The sequence below is a fragment of the Balaenoptera ricei genome, chromosome 3 (genome assembly GCF_028023285.1).
Source record: "Balaenoptera ricei isolate mBalRic1 chromosome 3, mBalRic1.hap2, whole genome shotgun sequence".
Taxonomy (NCBI): domain Eukaryota; kingdom Metazoa; phylum Chordata; class Mammalia; order Artiodactyla; family Balaenopteridae; genus Balaenoptera; species Balaenoptera ricei.
In genome coordinates, this window is record NC_082641.1 from 116,357,129 (window position 1) to 116,381,854 (window position 24,726).

A 24,726-nucleotide genomic window follows, 5' to 3' on the forward strand; every position below is an offset into this window, starting at 1 on the left:
CTATGTCCTTTTTGTATTACATTTCGTAATATGCAATTTTGTCTTTCTTTTTTTCATTTCTTAAATATTTATTAAGTACTAACCTTGTACTAGACACAGTGTTAAGGTACTGAGGATATAACCATGAACTAGAAAGTCTCTGCCCTTGTTGAGCATACTGTCTATAAGGTATGCTCTAAAGACTGTTAACAACAACAAATAACAACTTCGAATGTAAGGTATGTTCATAAAGGAAGGTGTCCATAGACTCATTCACATTAACAGCATGTAAATTTTTAAGAATGAAAACAAAAAAGAATTACTAGCTTTTATTAGCTTTTTCAGTTCACATACAGATTTTGCCCAGGATTCTACACAAAAGGTAGACTGTTGCCTCATTTATCCTTCCCTTCATGTTGTACATCTACTCTATGTCCTTTCTGACCCTTGTGATAATCATGCTTTTCAATGAAATAGGATCCTTGGTTCTCTTTTGTCAAACTAAATCTAAATAGGTAAAGGTAAGAAAACTTGCCTCTTTGGGAAAGGAAAGTATCAGGGTAAAATGATGTTTAATAATCAAGGAAAGGTATGGAAGAGGAAAGAATGTGAGGAAAAATAGCGGAGAGAAAAAAATCAAGTGGACAGAATGAGAGGTAGAGATGTTTATGAGTATGTATAGAAAAATTAAGCTTAATTGTAGCTCTGAAAGATAAAATAAGCAGTCATTTAGCTATATAGTCTTAAATGTATAAGATATGTAGGAGAGAGAAACTGTCCTTCTTGGAGGGCCAGCTGAAATTGCAGGGTAACATTACCTGCTGATAAAGTTATATCTTTGCAACTCTGTGTTCCTAGGAAGACAGGTGCTATATTTGTTCAGACTATTATTAGTGCAGAGGCTGGAGACCTCATAAATTGAACTCTCCACCTACTGTAATGAAAGTCAGATAGCAAAGTGTAAATGGTTATATATCATTCCTATGGTAACATAACAAAATAGTACATTCAACTTACTGGCCTCCCACTTTTTTAATGTATATGTCAGATAGATCTGAATAGATTTTCACATTACCTATAGTTTTTGATTTGTAAGTTTCCTTTCTCTTCCCTATATTACTTTCTAGAATTGGAAGATTGAGATAAGGTAGAATCAGAGGCCTGGGACATTCTAAGAAATCTCCAAATAAACAGAATTTACAAAAGTCTCTGGGAAAGACTATGTTTTGTTTTTAAATTGCTGTGTATGGTAAATCTGAAATTTCTCATGTATTCAACTCCATACAAGAGGATTAAAAGTGCCAAGTACTTACACTATATAATTTTCTTTCTGTTTTTAGAAACAATCATGAAATACAGCTTAGCCAAAAATATTCAATACTGACTGATCTCTCCTTTAGGTCCCTACAGTGTTCAAGGTCACAGGGTCAAAGTATACCAGCCAGAGGGAGAAGAAAGTTGGCTCTGTGGTGTTGTAAGCCATCAAGACTCCATCACCCGTCTTATGGAGGTGTCTGTAACTGAGGTGAGGCTCTGTGTTATTTTGTCCGAGGTCCATCCATCCCCTTACCCAGGGTGGTGCAGGAAAAGGGAGCACTTCATTACATGTAAGAAGACTTAGGTTCCATCTCTGGCTTTGTCATTTTTTTTTTTAAATTTATTTTTGGCTGCGTTGGGTCTTCATTGCTGCGCATGGGCTTTCTCTAGTTGCAGTGAGCGGGGGCTACTCTTCGTTGCAGTATGTGAACTTCTCATTGCCGTGGCTTCTCTCATTGCGGGGCACGGGCTCTAGGCGTGCAGGCTTCAGTAGTTGTGGCACTCAGGCTCAGTAGTTGTGGCTCGCGGGCTCTAGAGCACAGACTCAGTAGTTGTGGCGCACGGGCTTACTGGCTCCGTGGCACGTGGGATCTTCCCGGACCAGGGATCGAACGCGTGTCCCCTGCATTGGCAGGCGGATTCTTAACCACTGCGCCACCAGGGAAGTCCCCCTGGTTTTATCACTTATTGCTTCTATCACCTTGAGAAAGGCTGTTCAACTTTCTTAACCGCAGTGTTCTCATTTGTAAATTAGAGTTAATTAGGTAACCACACCCTGACCTCACAGCATATGTTTTGGGAACTAAGATAATGTATTTGAAAGTGCTTTGAAATCTATGAAAGGGTATACAAATGTGAAGTGGTATTATCATTATTTTATCACATTCAGAAAGTTTAGTATTTAAAAATCTAATCAGTTAGCATTTGCTTCTATAATACTTATGCCACTCCCCCTTAGATGCTGAAAAAATGAATTGTTTCTAAAGCAATAAATAGAAAAAAACATAGCATCTAGAGCTACCTGGAGAATTGTCTATCAAAACAACAAGAATATTTGGGGACTTCCCTGGTGGTTCAGTGGTTAAGACTGCTTCCACTGCAGGGGGTGCAGGTTTGATCCCTGGTTGGGGAACTGAGATCCCACATGCTGTACAGTGCAGCCAAAAACAAAAACAACAGCAGAGTATTTTGAGGCAAACACGTATGTATTTATGATATCTTTGAATTGGTTTCAGACTTGCCCTTGGCAGTCACATGTAATGTAAACAAATGATTTTAGTTATTTCTTTATTGAATTTTATTTATTAAATTATTCAATCCTCATTTACAAATTTCAAATGGTACACATATATATAAAATAGATATTGAAAGCCATCCCTTCCCCTAGGCAAATATTACTCCCCACAATGGTAATCACCATTAACAGTTTGGTGTATATTCCATATGCATATGCTTCCAAATATCTTCTCTGTGTGTGTGTGTATGATATTTATATATTGTCTATTTAGGAGATAACTATATAAATCATACTTTATTAACAAATGGGATCATATGATACATATCGTTCTTTTTTTTGTTGTTATTTATTTATTTGTTTGTTTTTGTTTTAGGCTGTGTTGGGTCTTCGTTGCTGCGCGCAGGCTTTCTCTAGTTGCAGCAAGAGGGGGCTACTCTTTGTTGCGGTGCACAGGCTTCTCACTGCGGTGGCTTCTCTTGCTGGGGAGCACAGGCTCTAGTCGCGCGGGCTTCAGTAGTTGTGGCACACGGGCTCAGTAGTTGTAGCTCACGGGCTCTAGAGCACAGGCTCAGTAGTTGTGGTGCACAGGCTTTGTTGCTCCACGGCATGTGGGAGCTTCCCGGACCAGGGCTCGAACCCTTGTCCCCTGCATTGGCAGGCGGATTCTTAACCACTGCACCACCAGGGAAGCCCCATATAGTTCTTTGATTTACCTTTTTTACTTAATTTTAAATTGTCAACATCTTTGTGTGTAAATATATATAGAAATCTATCAATACTTCGTCCTTTTAAAATAGATGCATACTATTCACTGAATGGATGTATCATAACTAATTTAATTTAAAATTGATGGACGTTTAAATCATTTGTATTATTTTCACTAATACGAATAATGCTGCATTGAATATCCTTGGGCATATATCATTGTACACTGTTTCACATTATTTATTGGAATAAATTCCTAAGTGTGTAATTGCTAGGTCAAAGAATATGCACGTTAAATCTGACAATGTCTGTCAAATTGGCCCCTCCCAAAACCTTTTGTTTTTTAATAGTAGAGTGGTGCTTTTAATGATTACTGGTTCTGAAGGTTTTTTGTTTTTTTAATTACAGAATAGGAAGGTTTTAGAGATGCAGAATTTGAAATTAATATCCCTAAAAGGGACACTTGGGCATTGAATGCAATTTTTTCATTCATTCGTTTAACAAATATTTGAGTGATTACCATATTCTAGACCTTGTTTCAGATGTTGTTATTCTGGCAGTGAATGAAATAGTAGAGATCCCTGTTCATGGAGCTTTCATTCTAGCAGGGGAGTAGAAACAAATAGAGATAATTACATAGATTAGAAAAATACATAATTATGTCTTTGGTGGACAAGGCATTAAATCTTTTTCTTCCTTTTTTCATATTTTCTTCTATCCCGCTCCTACTATAGAGTGGTGAGATCAAGTCCGTAGATCCCAGACTGATCCATGTGATGCTGGTGGATAATTCAACGCCTCAGAGCGAGGTACAGTAATGAACTGAGTCTCGGAGCAGACTCATGAGCTTGCGTTATCTTGTTACATAGACTTCCTTATGTGTGTGTTATCCATGGCTGCCCTTTGGGTTTCATCTCTGACCACTGTACATTTCTTGCTCTCTCCACGGTCTTGTCCAGTTGAGGGAGGATAATCTCAAGAAAGAGACCTAGTCTGAGCAAACCCTTTTCATCATGGCTATGTTGCCTAGCTGTTTTAAAATCCATGGCCTATTTTTTTCTTACATTTTTTCAGGACAGGTATATTTGAAAGATACAGTAGACAAAGCTGTAATAAGCAGTAGAAATATTCATGACCTACCCAGTAATAAGAAATGGAGGAGAAGCTACATCCTCTTTTTCTTTCCATTAGGTGGTAGTGAGCTCCAAGGAAATCTGAAATTCCATATCCCAAGAAGAGTCAAATCAAACTGGTGCGTAGTTCAGTGCTCAGCACACAGTGGATTACTCCATAATTACTGTGAATCAGGCCAACTCTTGGTTCATTCAGAATTATCATAACCCATAAAAAGATACATTATATATCAGTGCCTGAACCAATCAAGGAATCCTGTATGAATTTCCTTCAGTAGGACATTGACTTGGACAGCCATCTGTCCATATATTCCTCATAGTCTTTTAGCACCTGCATAGTATTGCTCTCTTGGCTACTCCTGCTGAGTATACAGTTCTTCCTCATCTTCTTTATCCAGTCATTTTTGGCTTGATAAAACAAGATTAGGGTAGGAAAAGAAGAATCAGGGTTAAATTTAATAGTTCTTTACTACATATTATATTATTACGAATAGGATAAGTCTCTTGACTGTGTTTACGTGGCTGAAAAACACTTGTTATTTTGATGCTATGTTGGGTCCCTATTTTATTTCCTTCCTATTTCATTCATTCTTTAAGCCCTATTATATGTCAGGTACTGTTTAGCTGCCCAGATATAGCTAGAGAGTACTGGTCTCAGTGTCCTAGTCTTTCTACTCACATGTGAGTAACTCACCGTAAGTAGGGCGTACATGTAAATTGTTGATCAGGGAGATTGCTCTGAGCCAGGCTCTGTAAGTTGGCCGGATGAGTTAAAGGTGAGATCTGTGGTTTTCAGCAACAGATGTTGATTCTTCCCTTTTCAGCTTTGCCATGATGTGGCTATCTTCTTAGCTAGCAAAGTACAATTATTGACAGTTCTGCCAAGTTTTACAGTAACCCTTCTTAGAGATCCATGGTTACCTCATCTCCTTGAAAGAGTGAGCAAGAAAGAAAGGAGAGATTTCACTGATTGTACTTCCATACTTCACAGTACTGAAAACTGGGTGATGATAGAGGTTGAAGAAAGGGTAAAAAGGTTTTAAAAGGATCAAATGAAAGCAATTCTTAACAAACAGAAACAGTTCTTGAACGAAAGATTTAGAAACTTAGATTAATATTACCAAAAGCATGGGAGAAACAAATAAATCTTGAGCTTTGTTTAAGGTTTGTAGAAGGAAATTAAGGGAGAAAAGACAGAAATGAAGGCAGCAAAAAAAAAGAAGAAAAAAAAACTAAAACTGGCAAGAAGAAATGTAAAATTTGAAAAAATTTCAGTTATAACAGCTATAATAATGATTACAACAAAGATAGATCTGCACAAAGAATCTATAAGTATTCAAGGGCAGTAAGAATAGAGTAATCAACTTGGTAAATAATAATGGCCAAATAACTATGTCATTAGCTTATTGCCACCCCAATGTGTTATCTGAATAAAACTATCTGAAAGTTAGCTAAATGAAGCTAAAATGAAAACCTGCTTCATGATGGGATACCAATCTAAGACTGTTCCGGATGTAAGTTGCTTGAGATAATGTTAGCTGTGTCCCAAGCCCCTGTCCTCTTATCCTTCTCAGGGAAAGAGTTTTTATTCAGAGATAGGAATTGCCCCCTTTTAATTCTGTGTCTTTTAAGGTTGTCTGACCTCTCAAATAAGGCACAAATAAGATTTCATGTGATAGGCTAAAATTACTGGAAGAGCTAAGAGATTTGGTTGTTTGGTTATGGTAGCCTGCCTTTTTAGCTTTCCCCTGTCTAATGCTTTGAAATAAGCTCTGGAGATTGTTTGTGTCTTTATAGTGTCCATAAGAGCAATTCAAACTTGTTTCTGTTGGGCTCACTTTTGCTCTGGTCACAGACTCATAAATGTTGGTTTTCCTATTGTTAAGTTGTCACCAGTTTTTAGTGACTTCTGGATAGAAGAGATTTTATTTTTCAATACTTGAAATGCCAGTTTCTGTCAAACAAGGAGATAAATATAAAATAAAGCAGATTTTTTTTTTCATCAAGAGGCAAATAAGTTCCCAGCCTAGCTCTAGCAGTCTATTTTGTAAAAGAAATTCCACAAATTTTTAAAATCCTAAAAAAAGTCCAGTTGAGGAAGTAGTGCATTTTATTTAAGGGAAGGTTTGCCAAGTGAGTTAACTTCTTAGTAATCATTATCTTGAATATGTGTGCATAAATTGAATCACAGGAAGACTGGAGCTTTTTAACAAAAGGGGATGTCTTAGAGCTGGCATTGGAATTTGGCAATCTGTACCTGCTTTGATTGTCTGCTTCTAGAGATGGGAAAGAGCTAATGGTTTATGGTTTTCACAGGATGGAAGGTCCCTTGTAATAAATCTTTTTTGAATTTTGTTTTGTAGGGGGGTACGTTAAAAGCAGTAAAATCTTCCAAAGGAAAGAAGAAGAGAGAGAGCATAGAGGGGAAAGATGGCCGGAGGAGGAAAAGTGCTTCGGACTCTGGGTGTGACCCTGCATCAAAGAAATTAAAAGGAGACAGGGGTGAAGTAGACAGTAATGGGAGCGATGGAGGTGAGGCAAGCCGAGGGCCCTGGAAAGGAGGGAATGCCAGTGGAGAGCCAGGGCTGGATCAGAGAGCCAAGCAGCCACCGACTACATTTGTCCCCCAGATTAACCGCAACATTCGCTTTGCCACTTACACCAAAGAAAACGGCAGGACTCTGGTGGTGCAGGATGAGCCCATAGGTGGGGACACACCTGTACCTTTCACTCCATATTCTACAGCCACAGGTCAGACACCTTTGGCCCCAGAGGTGGGTGGAGCCGAAAATAAAGAGGCAGGAAAAACACTGGAACAAGTTGGCCAGGGTATGGTGGCTTCAGCAGCTGTGGTCACTACCGCCAGCTCCACCCCAACCACGGTGAGGATCTCAGACACTGGCCTTGCAGCAGGGACTGGGCCGGAAAAACAGAAAGGCAGCTGGTCGCAGGCCCCAGGAGAGGTGAGTTGTTTCAGGGGCAGATTTGCAAGATTTGGGTTCACTCTTTCACCTTACTTTGTTCTTAACACATTAAAAAAGCATCTCAAATGCCACAGGGAAGGAGTATTTCTGAGATGTGCTTAAATTGTATTCTGTGGATAGTCCTTTACTGCTCGTTGGGCAAATGCATATATCTTTAAAAACTTTATCAGCTCTTAAAAGTCACCTGAACAATTGGGCTAATCAAAAACTGATTATACAACCCAATTTAATGAGTTGTTAAAATAGATCTAATGGGGAATCTTTTTAATTCAGTTATCTATTTAGTTCATGTAGTGGTTGAGCCTCAACCAGGCCTATGAGAGGCAAGGTTAATGAATTATAGTGTTGGCAACAGTGAACACTGTAATTAAGGCTATGTGAAAGCTACTATTACCAACCCCTGTTTTCAGTTCATCATTTTATATATTTTCCTTTGAGGCTGGGCTGCTTTCTTTGATTTGATATGACCATGGAAGGTTGGTTTTTTCTTTCCCCTAAGTTAATCTTTTAAGTCTTACCTGGAAATTTTGATGGAATTATTTCATCATTTCATATATTTTCCTTTGAGGCTGGGCTGCTTTCTATGATTTGATATGACCATAGAAGGTTGGGGTTTTTTTCCCCTAAATTAATCTTGTAAGCCTTACCTGGAAATTTTGACGGAATTAATCACAGTAGTATCCAGTTTACTATGTTCTTTATCTTACATGCATGTATTGTTGCTGAAAAGGAACTTTTGTTAAATACAAGTTAACATCAAGTTGGCTCCCCAGTCAAATTTGAAAGTGTCAAAATCAGTTCTTATAGTCTTTTGGTTCTTATTTTGGTCACCAAAGTATGATTTATGATGCTAGTCATATTTTTTTCAAACTGGCTGTTAATTCAAGCTGGAATATGAAATACAAATAAAATACTAAATAATTTTTTTAAATTATGTATAGGAAACTACTGTGTGCTAAGTACTGTATATTATAAACAAAGAATTGAAAACCTGTTTGACGGAGCTCACATCCTAAAATGGAATCATTTTATAACAGTGTATAACAGTGCCATATAAAACATGGTATATACATTTCATCTTACTTCTTCCCCTCCCTAGCAAATGCAGTTTGTTAATCTCTAGTGTGCAGGGTTGGGGAGGAAGGTGAAGTGCCCAGGCAGAAGAGAAGGCCTGTAAATGCAAATTTCGCACTCTTCATGGTTTGTTCTCTGTTAGTTTACCAGCATTCCCAAGAGAACTAGGTGGGGATCTTATGTGGATTTCCAGTATGTGTAAGTCATCATATTGCCCAAATTGATTAAAATCAAATCCACGTCAAAGGCAGAGTAAATGTAAATGGGGATTACAAAATAGAACAAATACTACACTCTGCAAGAAGAGATCCACTGAATGCTGTTGTTCTTGGAGTAGCAAAGCTGAATAAATGAAATGTGGATCAAAGGGCATTTTCCAAACAGGTGTGAGAAATTTCTGTGACTGTATCTGTAACTTTGCTAATGTGTTAGCCTAGGTATTCTCTTGGAATATGATTTAAAAGTACAGAAATGGATGTTTCCATCATGAAATAGGGACACAGCCCCCCAGGAAACTTCTTGCCCTAAAAAGTGTGTTGAAATCAGTTTGTCATCACTTTCTTATAAGAAGAGGATTTGAAATTTAATCATTTGAAGGAAATGAAAGACCATCCAAATTATTTTTCATTCGTGTGTGTATTTATTTTTAAAGAGTAACTTTAGTTGTGAAACCTGAGATCCTTATGCTTATTCCTTGCAGTCATGCAGGTGTCAAGGCTCCTGGCAAAATTCTGGCAGTGAAACAACAGCGTAGCATCAGTGCTGTATCTGTCTATTCTCTTCTTTTTATTTGGAAGAGTTTAAGTCTGGTTGCTGGTTAGTGGGAAGGAAAAGAAGAATGAACTAAGTTTTTGACTGTTAAATGCACTGAAGCAGTCTCTGTAGCAGATGTCAGCTGGAGGCAAGCTGCAGGTGGTCTGCCTGGTTCTCATGCCTCTTTGCCACCTCAAAGAAAGTCCTAATGTAGACTCCTCTTGTGTATTTAAAGAAAACCTTAAATAAATTGAAATCCCCCCCCTTTTTTATATTTATTTTTTTATTGGCTGCGTTGGGTTTTTGTTGCTGCGTGCGGGCTTTCTCTAGTTGTGGCTAGCAGGGGCTACTCTTTGTTGTGGAGCACGGGCTCTAGGCACACAGGCTCAGTAGTTGTGGCTCGCAGGCTCCAGAGCGCAGGCTCAGTAGTTGTGGCGCATGGGCTTAGTTGCTCTGCGGCATGTGGGATCTTCCTGGACCAGGGCTCGAACCCGTGTCCCCTGCATTGGCAGGCGGATTCTTAACCACTGTGCCACCAGGGAAGCCCCCCCCCCTTTTTTTAACAACGCCCTTTTATTTATCTGGCATAAATTTTTTTTTTTTAATTTTATTTTTTATTTCTTTGGTTTTTTTGCGTTGGGTCCTCGTTGCTGCGCATGGGCTTTAGTTGTGGCGAGCGGGGGCTTCTCATTGTGGTGGCTTCTCTTGTTGCGGAGCATGTGCTCTTGATGCGTGGGTTTCAGTAGTTGTGGCATGCGGGCTCAGTAGTTGTGGCTCGCGGGCTCTGGAGCGCAGGCTCAGTAGTTGTGGCGCACGGGCTTATTTGCTCCACGGCATGTGGGATCTTCCTGGACCAGGGCTTGAACCCGGGTCCCCTGCATTGGCAGGCGGATTCTTAACCACTGTGCTGGTTAGGGAAGTCCAAATTTTTTTAAATTATGGTAAAGTAACACATAACATAAAATTTACCACTCACACCATTTGAAGTATACAGTACTGTGGCATTATACATTCACAGTGTTATGCAACCATCACCACTATCTAGTTAAAGGAATTTTCTTCTCCCCAAAAAGAAACTGCATATCCATTAAGCAGTCATGGAATAATTTTTATTTCCAAGTATTACATAAGTGCTTGTACCTACCTATGGATATTTCTCTGTATTACGCACATATATGGGTGTGTAATATACCATATGAAAGTGATTATAACCCTTCTTTATGTATACATCCTTCTTTATTCAAATGCAGAAGTTAGCATTTTTAAGGTATTAAAAAAAAGTGTTTTTTCATTCTCCAATTTGTTATGCTGAATGCTTTTATTTGGTGGGTGTATCAGTGTCTACAGTTTTCCACTGTGGAGACTTGTTAGATCCTAATGATAACAGAAGGGTTCAGTAACTGGTATGCCTTCTATAATTTAGCACCTTTAGGTCTAACTTTAATTGAAACAGATAATTCAACTTTTAGGTTGACTTGCACCCATAAATAAATGGCCAAATTCCAAAAGGGTCCATCTTGGTGAGTTTCGGACTAATAAAGAAAATACTTTTCCTTAATGTACAGTGGGCTTGTCATAGGGCTGAAGTCGCTTTTGTAAGATGGGCAATTTGCAATGGCTTAAATAAACCGAAACTTTAACCATAGCCCCTAAGGTCTTTGAGATAGATTAATATTACAGGGTCACTAGTAATATTTCACTATATTTCAGAGTAAAAGCTGATGTCCATTGGGGAGCCCTTTTCTTCAGTTCCTGGCGGAGTCTTCATTTCAAAATAGATACTTAGAAGCCTACACAGCCTCCAAGTGCTTTGACAACCAGTTGGCTAACAACCAAGGGAATGGCAGGATATCATTCATCCTGCCATCTCTAGCTTACCTTGCTAAAGATCCCCTCTGTGCTGTCTGTGGCAGTTTTCTTCCCTGGTGAAATATAGGTATAAGAACAGTTTTCCTGGAATTGTAGGAGAGAAAAGTTGATTGACCCACAGGAAATGTTGGCCTAGGTCCAAGAAGATATCGTAAGGTTGTCAAGAGAAGCCAGCATCACTAACTCAGGCTATCTTCTCTTCTTTTCAGAATTCAAGAAATTCTGTTCTGGCCTCTTCTGGATTTGGAGCATCTCTCCCGAGTTCATCACAAGCTTTGACTTTTGGAAGTGGAAGGAGCCAGTCCAATGGGGTTCTAGCCACAGAGAACAAACCTTTGGGCTTCTCTTTTGGCTGTAGCTCTGCACCAGAGTCTCAGAAAGACTCTGATCTCTCCAAAAACTTGTTTTTTCAATGCATGTCCCAAACTTTACCCACCAGTAACTACTTCACTACCGTTTCAGAGAGTTTGGCTGATGATTCCTCCAGTCGAGACTCATTCAAACAAAGCCTTGAGAGCCTATGTAAAGGAAGATCCTCTCTTGGAGCAGACTCTAAATCAGGCTCTAAGGCTGGAAGCTCTGTGGATCGGAAAGTGCCTGCAGAGTCCATGCCCACCCTCACGCCAGCCTTCCCACGGAGCCTCCTAAATGCCCGCACCCCAGACAGTCATGAAAATCTATTTTTACAACCCCCTAAACTGTCCCGAGAAGAGCCTCCTAACCCTTTCTTGGCATTTGTGGAGAAAGTTGAACATAGCCCTTTCAGCAGCTTTGCATCTCAGGCATCAGGTAGCTCTTCCTCTGCTACCACTGTCACCTCCAAGGCAGCACCCAGCTGGCCCGAGTCTCACTCCTCTACAGATTCAGCATCTTTAGCAAAGAAGAAAACCCTCTTCATCACAACTGACTCCTCCAAACTGGTGTCTGGTGTTCTGGGCTCAGCTCTTACCACTGGGGGGCCAAGCCTCTCTGCCATGGGGAATGGCCGGTCCAGTTCACCCACCAGCAGCCTCACCCAGCCCATTGAGATGCCTACTCTATCCTCTAGCCCCACAGAGGAGAGACCAACTGTGGGGCCTGGGCAGCAGGACAGTCCTCTCCTTAAAACCTTTAGTAACGTCTTTGGCAGGCACTCAGGCAGCTTTCTGTCCTCCCCAGCAGATTTTTCACAGGAGAACAAAGCTCCTTTTGAAGCTGTGAAAAGGTTCTCACTGGATGAGCGAAGCTTGGCTTGCAGACAAGACTCGGACTCCAGTACCAATAGCGACCTGTCAGACTTGAGCGACTCTGAGGAGCAGCTGCAAGCCAAGACTGGCCTGAAGGGGATTCCGGAGCACCTGATGGGGAAGCTGGGCCCCAATGGGGAGCGCAGTGCTGAGTTGTTGCTGGGAAAAGGCAAAGGGAAGCAGGCCCCCAAGGGCCGGCCTCGGACTGCCCCCTTGAAAGGTGATCCTGCTGGGGTTATACGTGGGCTTGGCTCTGGCACTAGCTTTAAATGCTTGTTGTGCTCTTGGGCAGAAGAGGCCCTCTCTTTGATGGAAAGTTCTATAATCTCATAGAATTACATAGTCAAAAGGGCGCAGTAGGGGCCCCTCATCAGACCTTATGGTTCAGGGCAGGATTGATCTATACCAGTACTGTAAGAGGGGTATCTGTCCTGTGTAATGATAATCCCAAAAAGTCTTGATAGTCTGTTATTTTCGGTCAGGAACTCTTTTCTTGTGTATTTCTCTTGCCTTTGGCCCTTCCTCTTTTATTTACTTAGGCGAGTTACTCAGTACTAGTCTTCATTCTCACATCGCAGCCTTTAGTAGAGTTGATGAAGCAAAGAGAGCCACTCCTCAGTTTGCTCCTCTCTGTCACATATATATGGTTTTAACACCTCTTCCAAAAACTGTTAACTCCTGTGGAGTGAGGTTATGGTCCAAAATTGTATAAGGGCAAGTGTCTAAGAGAAAGTCTGATGGTAAAAGTCGCCATTCTCCTTAGGATTTGGTATCCCATGGGAGCCCCAAGAGTTCTTGATTAGTAGAACAGTCATATCCTGAGGGGCTAGTGGCAAGAGGCTTCTGCTGTCTTGAGTTTTCCTCACCCATGCTCAGAGTTGTTTTGTTGTCATGGGGTACTTCCCACAAATTCTCCATGGTCTTTAGCTCCTAGTTGAAGCCTTTGTTCCCTGTGCTCCTTTTCTGTCAAGGATGGACCTGATGGGCTCATGCCCATTCAGTGCAAGGAGGAGTGACTCAGGTCAGGACAAGTGACTGTCCCCAGGAGGATTATGTTATTGAGTCTCATTTAAACCTTTCATGACCAACCATTTCTCCCCCTCCCTTGCCACAGTTGGCCAGTCAGTGCTGAAAGATGTGAGCAAAGTGAAGAAGCTGAAGCAGTCCGGAGAGCCCTTCCTGCAGGATGGGTCGTGCATCAATGTAGCCCCTCATCTGCACAAGTGTCGTGAGTGCCGCCTGGAGCGGTATCGGAAGTTTAAGGAACAAGAGCAAGATGATTCCACTGTGGCTTGCCGCTTCTTTCACTTCCGGAGGTACCCAGACTCCTCTCTTCATCTCCTTCCCAGTTTCGTTAGGGACACTTAACTTCCACTCTTTCTCTGAATCGGTAAACATATCTCACCATCTTTTTATTGTTTTCCTAAATTACATTGCTCTCAGAGTCTGTGCTAAGGTTCTGCCATCCCATTAGTGGCCACTTAGTTGTTTGGATTGTGAAATGATATGTGACTTTGTCCTTAGAGAATTGAAATTGAACAATCTCACCTGCTGCCCCCTGAGCTGTGTTGAGTTATTCCTAACTTGGGTTCCATTTGAAACCAGTGGTGTGAGCAGAAGGATGCCATTTTGTGTCATAGATCTGCCTGACCACTTACTCCTCTTTAGTGCTAGAGTAACTTGAGTCGCTAGGGAGAAGGGGAAGTAAGATGAGGAGATAATGTGAAATAGAGATAACTGCTGAAAATCCTAGGAATATCCCTTGCTTTTACCAAACAACAGCTATTTAGTCACTTTTCTTCTGCTTGATAAACTTAGAAGAGGAATTTCTTCTAAGCAATCATTCAGGTGTCCTTAGTTTTTTAAATAAAGAAATCCAGGTGGTTTATCCATGTGGCATGGATTCACTTATTCAGCAAATATTTATTGAGCACTTAATGTGTGCCAGCCATTGTTGTGGGCATTGAGGATTAAACAGTACATGAAACCATCAAATTCCTGCCCTCAGGAGGCTTGTTGGGGACGCAGAGAGTAAATAAGAAAAAAAAAGGTTAAATATATAGTATGTCAGTCTGTAATAACTGTGAGGAAGAAAAAAGAGGGAAAGAGGATTGAAGTGTGGGGAGGCTAGAGAGGCTACAGTTTATTTTTATTTATTTATTTATTTTTATATCTTTATTGGAGGAGGCTACAGTTAAATAGGATGGCTTGATGGAGGAATTCCCCGGTCGTCCAGTGGTTAGGACTCCACGCTTCCACTGCAGGGAGCACAGGTTTGATCCCTGGTTGGGGAACTAAGATCACATGCCACGTGGCAAGGCCAAAAAAAAAAAAAAAGGATGACTTGAGAAAGTGAGTTTTGACTAAAGACCTGAAGGAGGGGAGGGGACTGAGCCACGCATTCTTCTGGGAGACAAGTATTCGAGATAGAGGGCACAGCAACAGCAACTGTCTTGAGGCTGGAATATTTCTAGTGTGTTCATGGAGCTAGGGTGGGTAAAAGAGAGTAAGCAAGGGGGGGAAAAGAGTGAAGTCAAAGAGTTAATGATAGGTCCAGATTCTAAAGGGCTACTCTTAAGGGCCCTGGCTTTTATGCTGAAGAAGCAGTTGTTGGAGATTTTGAGCTGATGAGTAACACTGATGAATGTTTTAAAGGATCACTGTGACTACCTTCTTGAGAGTAGATTATATTGAGGCAAAAGCAGGGAGAAATTAAGAGAATATTAGAATTATCCAGGTGAGAAATGATGGTGGCTTAGTGTAGGGAGGTATTAATAGAGGTGATGAGAAGTGGTTAAATTAAGGATATATTTTGAAGGTAGAGCCACATGCTTTTCTGATGGATTGCATGTGGGATATGAAAGAAAGGAGTCAAAGATGATTTTACGGCTTCTGGCCTGAAAACTGGAAGAATGGAATTGCCATTTACTGGTAAGGTGATTTCTTAGGGAAAAGTGGGTTTGAGGAGGAAAATGGGGAGTTTTAATTAGTTAATTTATTTATTAATTTATTTTTTATTTTTATTTATTTATTTTGGGTTGTGTTGGGTATTTGTTGTGGTATGCGGGCTTCTCATTGTGGTGGCTTCTCTTGTTGTGGAGCACGGGCTCTAGGTGCACGGGCTTCAGTAGTTGCAGCACGTGGGCTTCAGTAGTTGTGGTGCGTGGGCTCAGTAGTTGTGGCTCACAGGCTTTGTTGCTCCACAGCATGTGGGGTCTGCCCGGACCAGGGATCGAACCCATGTCCCCTGCATTGGCAGGAGGATTCTTAACCACTGCGCCACCAAGGAAGTGCGGGAGTTTTAATTTAGGTATGTTAAATTAGAGATGCCTATTAGATTTCCAAGTAGAGATGTTGAAAGGGCAGCTGGGGAATTCCCTGGTGGTCCCACGGTTAGGACTCTGCCTTCTCATTACCAAGGACCCGGGTTCAATCCCTGGTCAGGAAATTAAGATCCCACAAGCTGCGTGGTGCGCCCAAAAAAAAAAAGAAAAGAAAGGAAAGAAAGAGCAGCTGGATATACAACTCCAGAGTTGAGGGAAGAAGTCCAAGCTGGAGATAAAAATGTGGATGTCACTGGGTATTTAAAGCTGTGAGTCTAACTGAGATCACTTAAGGAGTCAAAGTCTAGGCAGAGAAGAGAAGTAATCCAAGGACTGAGTTCTGAAGCTCTCCAGCATTTAGAGATGGGAAAGATGAGGAGGAACTACTAAAGGAGGCTGAGAAAGAACAGCCAGTGAGGTATCCTGGAAGACAACTGAAGAAAGTGTTTCTGGTAAGGAATTATGAACTCCGGCAAATGTTGGTGATTGGGAGGGGTCAGTTAAGGACTGAAAATGACCATTGGATATAACAAGGGGGAATGACCTTGTCAAAAACAGTTTTGGGACTTCCCTGGCAGTCCAGTGGTTAAGACTCCACACTTCCACTGCAGGGGGCACGGGTTCGATCCCTGATCAGGGAACTAAGATCCCACATGCTGCGTGGCATGGCAAAAAAAAACAAAACCAATTTTGGTAGATTGGTGGGAGAAAGCCTGAATGACGTGGATTAAGAGAAAATAAAAGGAAAAGGAACTGGTGACTGTCAGTATAGACAACTCTTTTAAGAAACTGCTCTTACAGACTGATAAATGGAGGAGGTGGGTGTGGGATCAAGGGGATTTTTGAGATAGCATGTTCAAATACTGACAAGAGTGATTCAGTAGAGAGGAAAATAGATGATGTAGAAGAGAGAATTAGTGGAGGGATGCCTATGCAAGAGGATAGGATGTAGAACATAGGTGGAGAGGTTGGGTTGATCTTCACTGGTACCTAGTTCATCCATAGTAGCAGAAGATGAAATGGAGTACATGGGGCCAGTGACAGGAATGTGTGGTAGTGTGGTGGTGGAAGCTTGTGGGAATTCTCTTCTGGCTCCTTGCGGAATTTTTTCAGTGAAATACTTAACAGGGTCCTTGTGGGGAAAGTAATACCGGACGTTTGAAAAGAAAGAAGATATTAAACAGGCATCTAGGAGAGGGAGCACACCAGGAAACTGTATTGTGGCTGCCAGGCAATATTAAGGGTTCACGTGAGTAGACATGAATTTCAAGTGTGACAGTGAGGCTTCCCTAGTGGCGCAGCGGTTGAGAATCTGCCTGCCAATGCAGGGGATACGGGTTTGATCCCTGGTCCGGGAAGATCCCACATGCCACAGAGCAACTAAGCCTGTGTGCCACAACTACTGAGCCTGTGCTCTAGAGCCCGTGAGCCACAACTACTCAGCCCGTGTGCCGCAACTACTGAAGCCCACGCGCCTAGAGCCCATGCTCTACAACGAGAGAAGCCATCGCAATGAGAAGCCCACGCACTGCAACAAAGAGTAGCCCCTGCTCACCGCAACTAGAAAAAGCCCACATGCAGCAACAAAGACCCAACACTCCCAAAAAAAAAAAAAAAAAAAAAAAAGTGTGACAGTGAGCATAGCTCTGTATTTTTCTCTGGTCACATTCAGTGGTGTGGGTGCTGGTATGGAACAGGTGGTTGGAGAAACTGGTGGACATTTCTGGGGACAGCTTTTTAAAGAACCCAGACCTACTAGGTGTTAACAAGCCTTCCTATTAGTGCATACTCTGTTGGTCTAACACAGTGAAATTTCTTAACTCAGTCTGATTCCTGTTATGTCTCATTTAATTTCTTTTAGATGCTAGGATTTCAAGTGTGTGTCGGTTTGCATGGTTGCTGCTATTTACTATGTATTTGACTGTGTACATTCCTGTCTCAGGTTGATCTTCACTCGAAAGGGGGTACTCCGAGTGGAGGGGTTTCTGAGTCCCCAGCAAAGTGACCCTGATGCCATGAACCTGTGGATTCCCTCTTCCTCCCTAGCAGAAGGAATAGACCTAGAAACCTCAAAATACATTCTTGCCAACGTTGGAGACCAGTTCTGCCAGCTTGTGATGTCTGAGAAGGAGGCCATGATGATGGTGGAGCCACACCGTAAGGCACCCTCTTACTTGTCTTCCAGTCAGTTCTAGGTGGAAACTCATTTTCTTTTGCTTAAAGGGAGGTGTGGAAGGAGTGGCAGGTGGCATTTTCTATGGATGAAGTAAGACCAATAAAACTTCTCTTTGTAGTAAACTAAATAGCTGAAGTCATACCTGTATCCAGTAGTCCTCATTCTTTTAGTCTTTGGCAGTTAACAAACTAAAAATTCCTTCCCTGTTTGTCTTTCATTGTTGTAGCACAGTTGCCATAATTTACATTTTGATCCCTGTTTGGGTTTGATTCACGCTGAATATTTTCAGTTTGCTTTGAACTAATCTGTGTTAGTATGTAATACTTGATGGTTTGTGAATAGATGAAGTGCTACTGGTTGTTGTGTTTCATACCTAGAACCCACATTATTCAGACATTTATGATATTTCCATGTCTATGAGATACTATACCCTATTTCTAGACCAAGGAATATTGTACTATGAAATTATGCCCTACACTTTAAGAGAAGAATCCTCTTGTTTCAAAATTCCCGAAATTGAAAATTTTATAGTATCTTAAATGACAACATGTGGCATTCATTCTCATTGACACTTGTTCAGAAATATTAGAAATTCCATGTATTTTGTTTCTCTTACAATTATAGAAATACAGACTTCATGAACCTTTGAGTTTAATTGCTAGACAAAACACTTGAGTAGAAATCAGTGGGTCTGGGATCTTTTGCTGTTGCTCAGAATGGTCAGTGCCAACAGTATTCCTCTTCCTTTTTCCACCAGAGAAAGTGGCATGGAAGCGAGCAGTGCGTGGTGTACGGGAGATGTGTGATGTATGTGAAACAACTCTCTTCAACATCCACTGGGTTTGTCGCAAATGCGGATTTGGGGTCTGCCTTGACTGTTACAGGCTCAGGAAAAGCCGACCACGCAGTGGTGAGCAAATATTGTCCTGTGTAGTTCTAAAGGTAAACTGTCAGTGGAGGTGTGGACTTGGAAATTGAAGCAGAAGTGGGTTTGCGCCTCCTCTTTAGCTGTTTAGCTTCATTTATGTTTTGTCACATTGTGAGGTCTTAAAATTGCCAATACTCCAGCCTAACTGGAAAGGTTAAAACAAGCCAAGAAGAGTAAATCTTCATCTTCCCTGGTTTTTTTTTTTTAATAACATCTTTTTTTGAGATATAATTCATATGCTGTAAAATTCACCCTTTTAAAATGTACAGTTCAAAGGTTTTTAGTATATTCTCAAGGTTATATGTCATCACCAGAGTGTAGTATATTCTCAAGGTTATATAGTAATTTCGTTTTCATTGTTCCAAAAAGAAACTTCACAGCCATTAGCAGTCACTCCCCATTCCTCCCCCTCCTTAGGCCTTGGTAACCACTAATCTACTTACTGTCTATATAGATTTGCCTATTCTGTACATGTCATATAAATGGAATCATACAATATTTGGCCTTCTGTGACTGGCCTCTTTAACTTAGCATACTGTTTCAAAGTTTCATCCATGTTATAGCACCTAATTCATTCCTTTGTATTGCCAGGTAATATTCCATTGTATGATATACTACATTTTTTTCATCCATTCATAAGTGAATGGACATTTAGGTTGTTTCTACTTTGGGCTGTTATGAATAATGCCACTAGGAACATTTGTGTACAAGTTTTTGTGTGAACATATGTTTTCATTTTTTTTGAGGATATACCTAGTAGTGGAACTGATGGGGCATATGGCAGTTCTATTTTTAACCCTTTCAGAAACTGCCAAACTGTATTCCAAAGTAGCTGCACCATTTTATAATTCCACCAGCAATGTACGAGGATTCCAGTTTTTCTACATCCTTGTCAACACTTGTTATTAAATGTCTTTAATTGTAGCCATCATAGTGGCTATGAAGTAGTATATCATTGTGTGTGTGTGTGTGTGTGTGTGTGTGTGTGTGTGTTTTAATAAATTTATTTATTTATTTATTTATGGCTGCATTGGGTCTTCATTGCTGCACACGGGCTTTCTCTAGTTGCGGCGAGTGGGGGCTACTCTTTGTTGTGGTGCGCGGGCTTCTCATTGTGGTGGCTTCTCTTGTTGCGGAGCATGGGCTCTAGGCGCGCAGGCTTCAGTAGTTGTGGAGCGCGGGCTTCGGTAGTTGTGGCTCGCGGGCTCTGGAGCACAGGCTCAGTAGTTGCAGCGCACGGGCTTAGTTGCTCCGTGGCATGTGGAATCTTCCCAGACCAGAGCTCGAACCCGTGTCCCCTGCATTGGCAGGCGATTCTTAACCACTGCACCACCAGGGAGGTCCCTCATTGTGTGGTTTTGACTTGCATTTCCCAGATGACTACTGATGTTGAGCATCTTTTCATATGCTTATTGGCCCTATGTTTATCTTCTTTGGAAAAATGTCTATTCAAATCCTTTGCTTCACTTTGTTTTTGCTTTACCTTATTGCCCACCGAGAATCCTCCTTGGCCCTTGACTTCCTCATTCTTCCCTCTTCTAAGATACAGTGTAACCATTGTAACAGTGGTTTTAGAGCTTAGGCTACTGGGATCTGAATCCTACTTGCACACATTATTATACCAACTATGGTATCTTGGGCTAGCTACTTAACCCCTCAAAACCTCAGTTTCCTTGTCTATAAAACAAAGATAATATGAGTATGTCCCTCACAGCATTGTTTTGAGGATTAAATGAGATGACGTATGTAAAGTGGTTAACACAGGGCCTGACATCCACTAGGTTCTACATGTTAATGGAGCTAAGATCTTCCATTTTTGCCCATGAAAGATTAACTTCTGCACAAATTGCCCTCCTGCCATAAACAACAAGAAAACCAGACAAAATATATGAAACCACAATTTCAGATATTAGACCACAGGCAGTTTGAGTCTGTGTTCCCTAAGAAAAGGGAAGAAATAAGGTGAATCTTACAGTTGCCCCAGTTTAATGCTTGGAGGCAGTTTCCATCCTGTACCACAGGGAAAGGTAACTAATATAGAGTTTAGCAGTCTCATGAGTTGAGACAGAGATCAGAATCTGTGAAGAATAAGGTAGTGTACTGAAGAGGTTACAGCTACACAGAGAGAACACCAGAGATCTGTGGAGAAATCGTCTAAATTTTTTTTGTCTTATAGTGATCTGCACATGCATAAGATGAAACTTTTCTCAAGGCAGTCAACTGAGTAGTATACAGAACTGACAGTTTGTATTCCCACCAGCCAGAGTGGAGAGACACTGAATAGAGTTCAAAAGAGTCACACCCTTAGTAGTAAGACTAATGTTGTCCCAGAATACAGGCTGCTCTGGACCTGCCATAATGAAGTGTAAAGAAAGCCTTGGAAGGATCAAATTCATCTACAAGTTACTTAGTTATATGCCACACTAAAACCAAACATTCTTTAAAGGATTACAACAAAATCCAGTACTCTGAACATAAAACTCACAAAGCTCTGCATTCAGTGAAGAATGATCAGGTATACAGAAAAGCAGAATAATATGACCAATAATCTGGAAAAAAGAAAAAAAAAACTATCTGTAGAACAAATCCAGAAATGACAGTAGTGATGGAATTATTGTACAAGGACCTAAAACAGCTATTATAAAACTTTTAAATATGCTTGGACATAAAGGAAAACACAATGAGAAAAACAGAAGACATGTAACAGACCCAAATGAAACTTCTTGAGATGAAAAATATCTCCCCCCAAAAATTACACTAGGTGGCAGATTAGATACTCCAGAAGAAACAGTGAGCTTGAAGACAGCAATAGAAACTATAAAAGCTAAGCACAGAGAGAAGAAAGAAATTTATAAGTTGAAGAGTGGATTGTTGAACTACAGGATATATTGGGCAGTCTCCAAAACTTATAAATGGAGTTCCAGAAAGAGAAAGGGCAGGAGGGCAGAGACCGAAAAAATACTTGAACAAATAAAGCCAAAAATTTTCCAAATTTGATGAAAAAGCTATAACACCACAAATCCAACAATAACCCTCAAACAGAAAATACGTTAAGAAAACCACACCGGGGCTTCCCTGGTGGCGCAGTGGTTAAGAATCACCTGGTAATGCAGGGGACACCGGTTTGAGCCCTGGTCCAGGAAGATCCCACATGCCGCGGAGCAACTAAGCCCGTGCGCCACAACTACTGAGCCTGTGCTCTAGAGCCCACGAGCCACAACTACTGAGCCTGCGTGCCACAACTACTGAAGCCTGTGTACCTAGAGCCCGTGCTCCACAGCAAGAGAAGCCACCACAATGAGAAGCCACCACGATGAGAAGCCCACGCACCGCAACGAAGAGTAGCCCCCATTCACCGCAACTAGAGAAAGCCCCGCGCAGCAACAAGGACCCAACTCAGCCAAAAATAAATAGATAGACAGATAGATAGATAGATAGATAGATAAATTTATTCATAAAAAAAAAGAAAAGAAAACCACACCAGGGGCTTCCCTGGTGGCGCAGTGGTTAAGAATCCGCCTGCCAATGCAGGGAACATGGGTTTGAGCCCTGGTCCGGGAAGATCCCACATGCCATGGAGCAACTATGCCCGTGCGCCACAGCTTTCAAGCCTGTGCTCTAGAGCCCGCGAGCTACAACTACTGAGCCCATGCACCACAACTACTGAAGCCCATGCACCTAGAGCCCGTGCTCTGCAACAAGCAAAGCCACCACAATGAGAAGCCTGCACACCGCAATGAAGAGTAGCCCCCGCCCGCCACAACTAGAGAAAGCCTGTGCACGGTAACAAAGACCCAATGCAGGTAAAAATCAATAAAAATAATAAATAAATTAAAAGAAAACCACACCAAAGCACATCATAATCACTTACCGAAAAACAGTGATAAAGAGAAAAGCTGAAAAGCACCAGATGAAAAAAGGCACATTATGTAATAAAGATAAGAATGATAGCTAACTTGTCAGAAACCTGTACACCAGAGACAATGGAACAGTATTTTAAGGTGCTGAAAACAAACCTATTAACCTAGAATTCATACCAGTGAAAATATCTTTCAAGAGTGAAATAGTTTTTCAGACGTGGAAAAAGTGATAGAATTCATCACCAGCAGATCCATGCTACAAAGTTAAAGGTAGTTACTCAGGCAGAAGAAAATGATACAATGTGGAAATTTGGATTTACACAAAGGAGTGAAGAATATCCTACGTGGTAAATATGCAGGTACATATAAAAGACTTTTTTTCTTAATCTTTTAAAAAGATAATTGTTTAAAGCAAAAGTAGTAACAGTGTATTGTGGGGTTTATAATTTAAGTAAAACTAAAATATGTAATAACAGCACAAAGGAAAGGAGGGGAAAATGGAAGTATTGTTTTGTAAGGGTCTTAACACTATGAAGTGTTACAGCATTTGAAGATAGACTGTGATAAGTTAAAGATACTGCAAACTCTAAAACAAACCAAAAAAATTAAGAGATATAGCCACTAAGCCAAAAACGGAAACAAAATCATATTATAAAAAGTAATTAATTCAAAAGGAGGAAAAATGAAACCAAAAAATGGTACAAATAAACAGATATACAGTATATCTTGTATTCAGATTTCTTGGAGTGGATAGCACAATTACCAAAAAAAAAGCCTAAGAAGGTTTTTTGGGGGCATGATAAAGAAAAGTTGAAACACTGAACTAGGTATAGATAGGGACATCTTATATAATGTGAAAGACTGTATTTTTCCCCCTAGGATCAGGTACAAAGCAAGGATGTCCACTCTTCACAACTTCTATTCAACATTGAACTGGAGTTACTAGTCAGCATGAAGAAATAAAAGACAAGGAAAAGCATAATAATAATAATAATAAAAGGCACATAGCTTGGAAAGAAATAAAATGGTTTTTATTCTCAGATGACATGATCATCTATATAGAAAATCCCAAGAAATCTACAGTAAAGCTACCAGAACTAATAAATGAGTTTAGCAAGACTGCAGGATACAAAGTCAAAATAACAAAATTCAGTTCTATTTCTGTATGATGTCAGTGAACAATTAGGGATAGATTTAGCAAATGTGTAAAAGACACATGTACTGAAGACTACAACATATTGCTAAGAGAAATTAAATGCTAAATAAATGGAGAGATGTACTGTATTCACGGATAGAAGATTGAATATTAAGATGTCAGTTCTTCCAAATTGATCTGTAATTAAGTGCAATTCCAATCAAAATCTCAATAGGCCTTTTTGTAGAAATTGACGAGTTGTTTCTAAAATTTATATGAAATACAAAGGACCTAGAATAACCAAAATTTTGAAAAAGAAGAATGAAGTTGGAGGATTTATACTACTTCATTTTAAGACTTTGTATAAAGCTACAGTAATCAAGACACTATGGTTAGTACAACAGAACAGAGTCTAGAAGTAAACCCACTCATATACATTCAACTGATTAGCTGCAAAGGTGCCAAGGTAATTGAATGGGAAAAGATAGTCCTTTCACAAATGGTACTGAAATAACTGTATATACATATTCAAATAATCAAATGAACTATTTTTATTCACATTATATACAAAAAACTAACTCTAGTAAATCATAGACCTAAACATAAAAGTTAAAACTCTAAAACCTCTAGGAAAAAAATAGAAGACCTTTGTGTCCTTGGGTTACATAAATATTTCTTAGATAAGACACAAAAAACAAAAGAAAAATTAATATCATCAAATTTGAAAACTGTCTTCAAAAGACATTAAATGAAAAGGCAAGCCACATAGTGGGAGAAAAGATTCACTGATCACATATTTGCTAAAGAACTTGCATTTATAATAAAGACCTCTTAAAACTCAATAACAAGACAAAAAAACCAGTTGTTTTTTTTTTAATTTTTTTTTTAATATAAATTTATTTATTTATTTTTGGCTGCTTTGTGTCTTCATTGCTGCGCGTGGGCTTTCTTTTTAGTTGCAGTGAGTGGGGGCTACTGTTCTTTGCAGTGCACATGCTTCTCTTTGCGGTGGCTTCTCTTTGTTGCA

General features: G+C 40.4%; 1 protein-coding gene across 2 annotated transcripts in view; it reads left to right on the forward strand.

The window, feature by feature from the left end:
- The window catches only part of KDM3B (lysine demethylase 3B), a 60,139-nt gene that overhangs the window by 18,297 nt on the left and 17,116 nt on the right, over positions 1-24,726 (forward strand). The window contains exons 5-11 of one of the 2 annotated variants that reach the window (XM_059917188.1): positions 1,380-1,504; positions 3,973-4,047; positions 6,735-7,334; positions 11,261-12,497; positions 13,392-13,593; positions 17,543-17,757; positions 18,534-18,686. In XM_059917188.1, coding sequence (XP_059773171.1) covers positions 1,380-1,504; positions 3,973-4,047; positions 6,735-7,334; positions 11,261-12,497; positions 13,392-13,593; positions 17,543-17,757; positions 18,534-18,686 — 2,607 coding nt within the window. The remainder of the gene's footprint in view (positions 1-1,379; positions 1,505-3,972; positions 4,048-6,734; positions 7,335-11,260; positions 12,498-13,391; positions 13,594-17,542; positions 17,758-18,533; positions 18,687-24,726) is intronic. The other variant, XM_059917189.1, reaches the window with a different exon arrangement.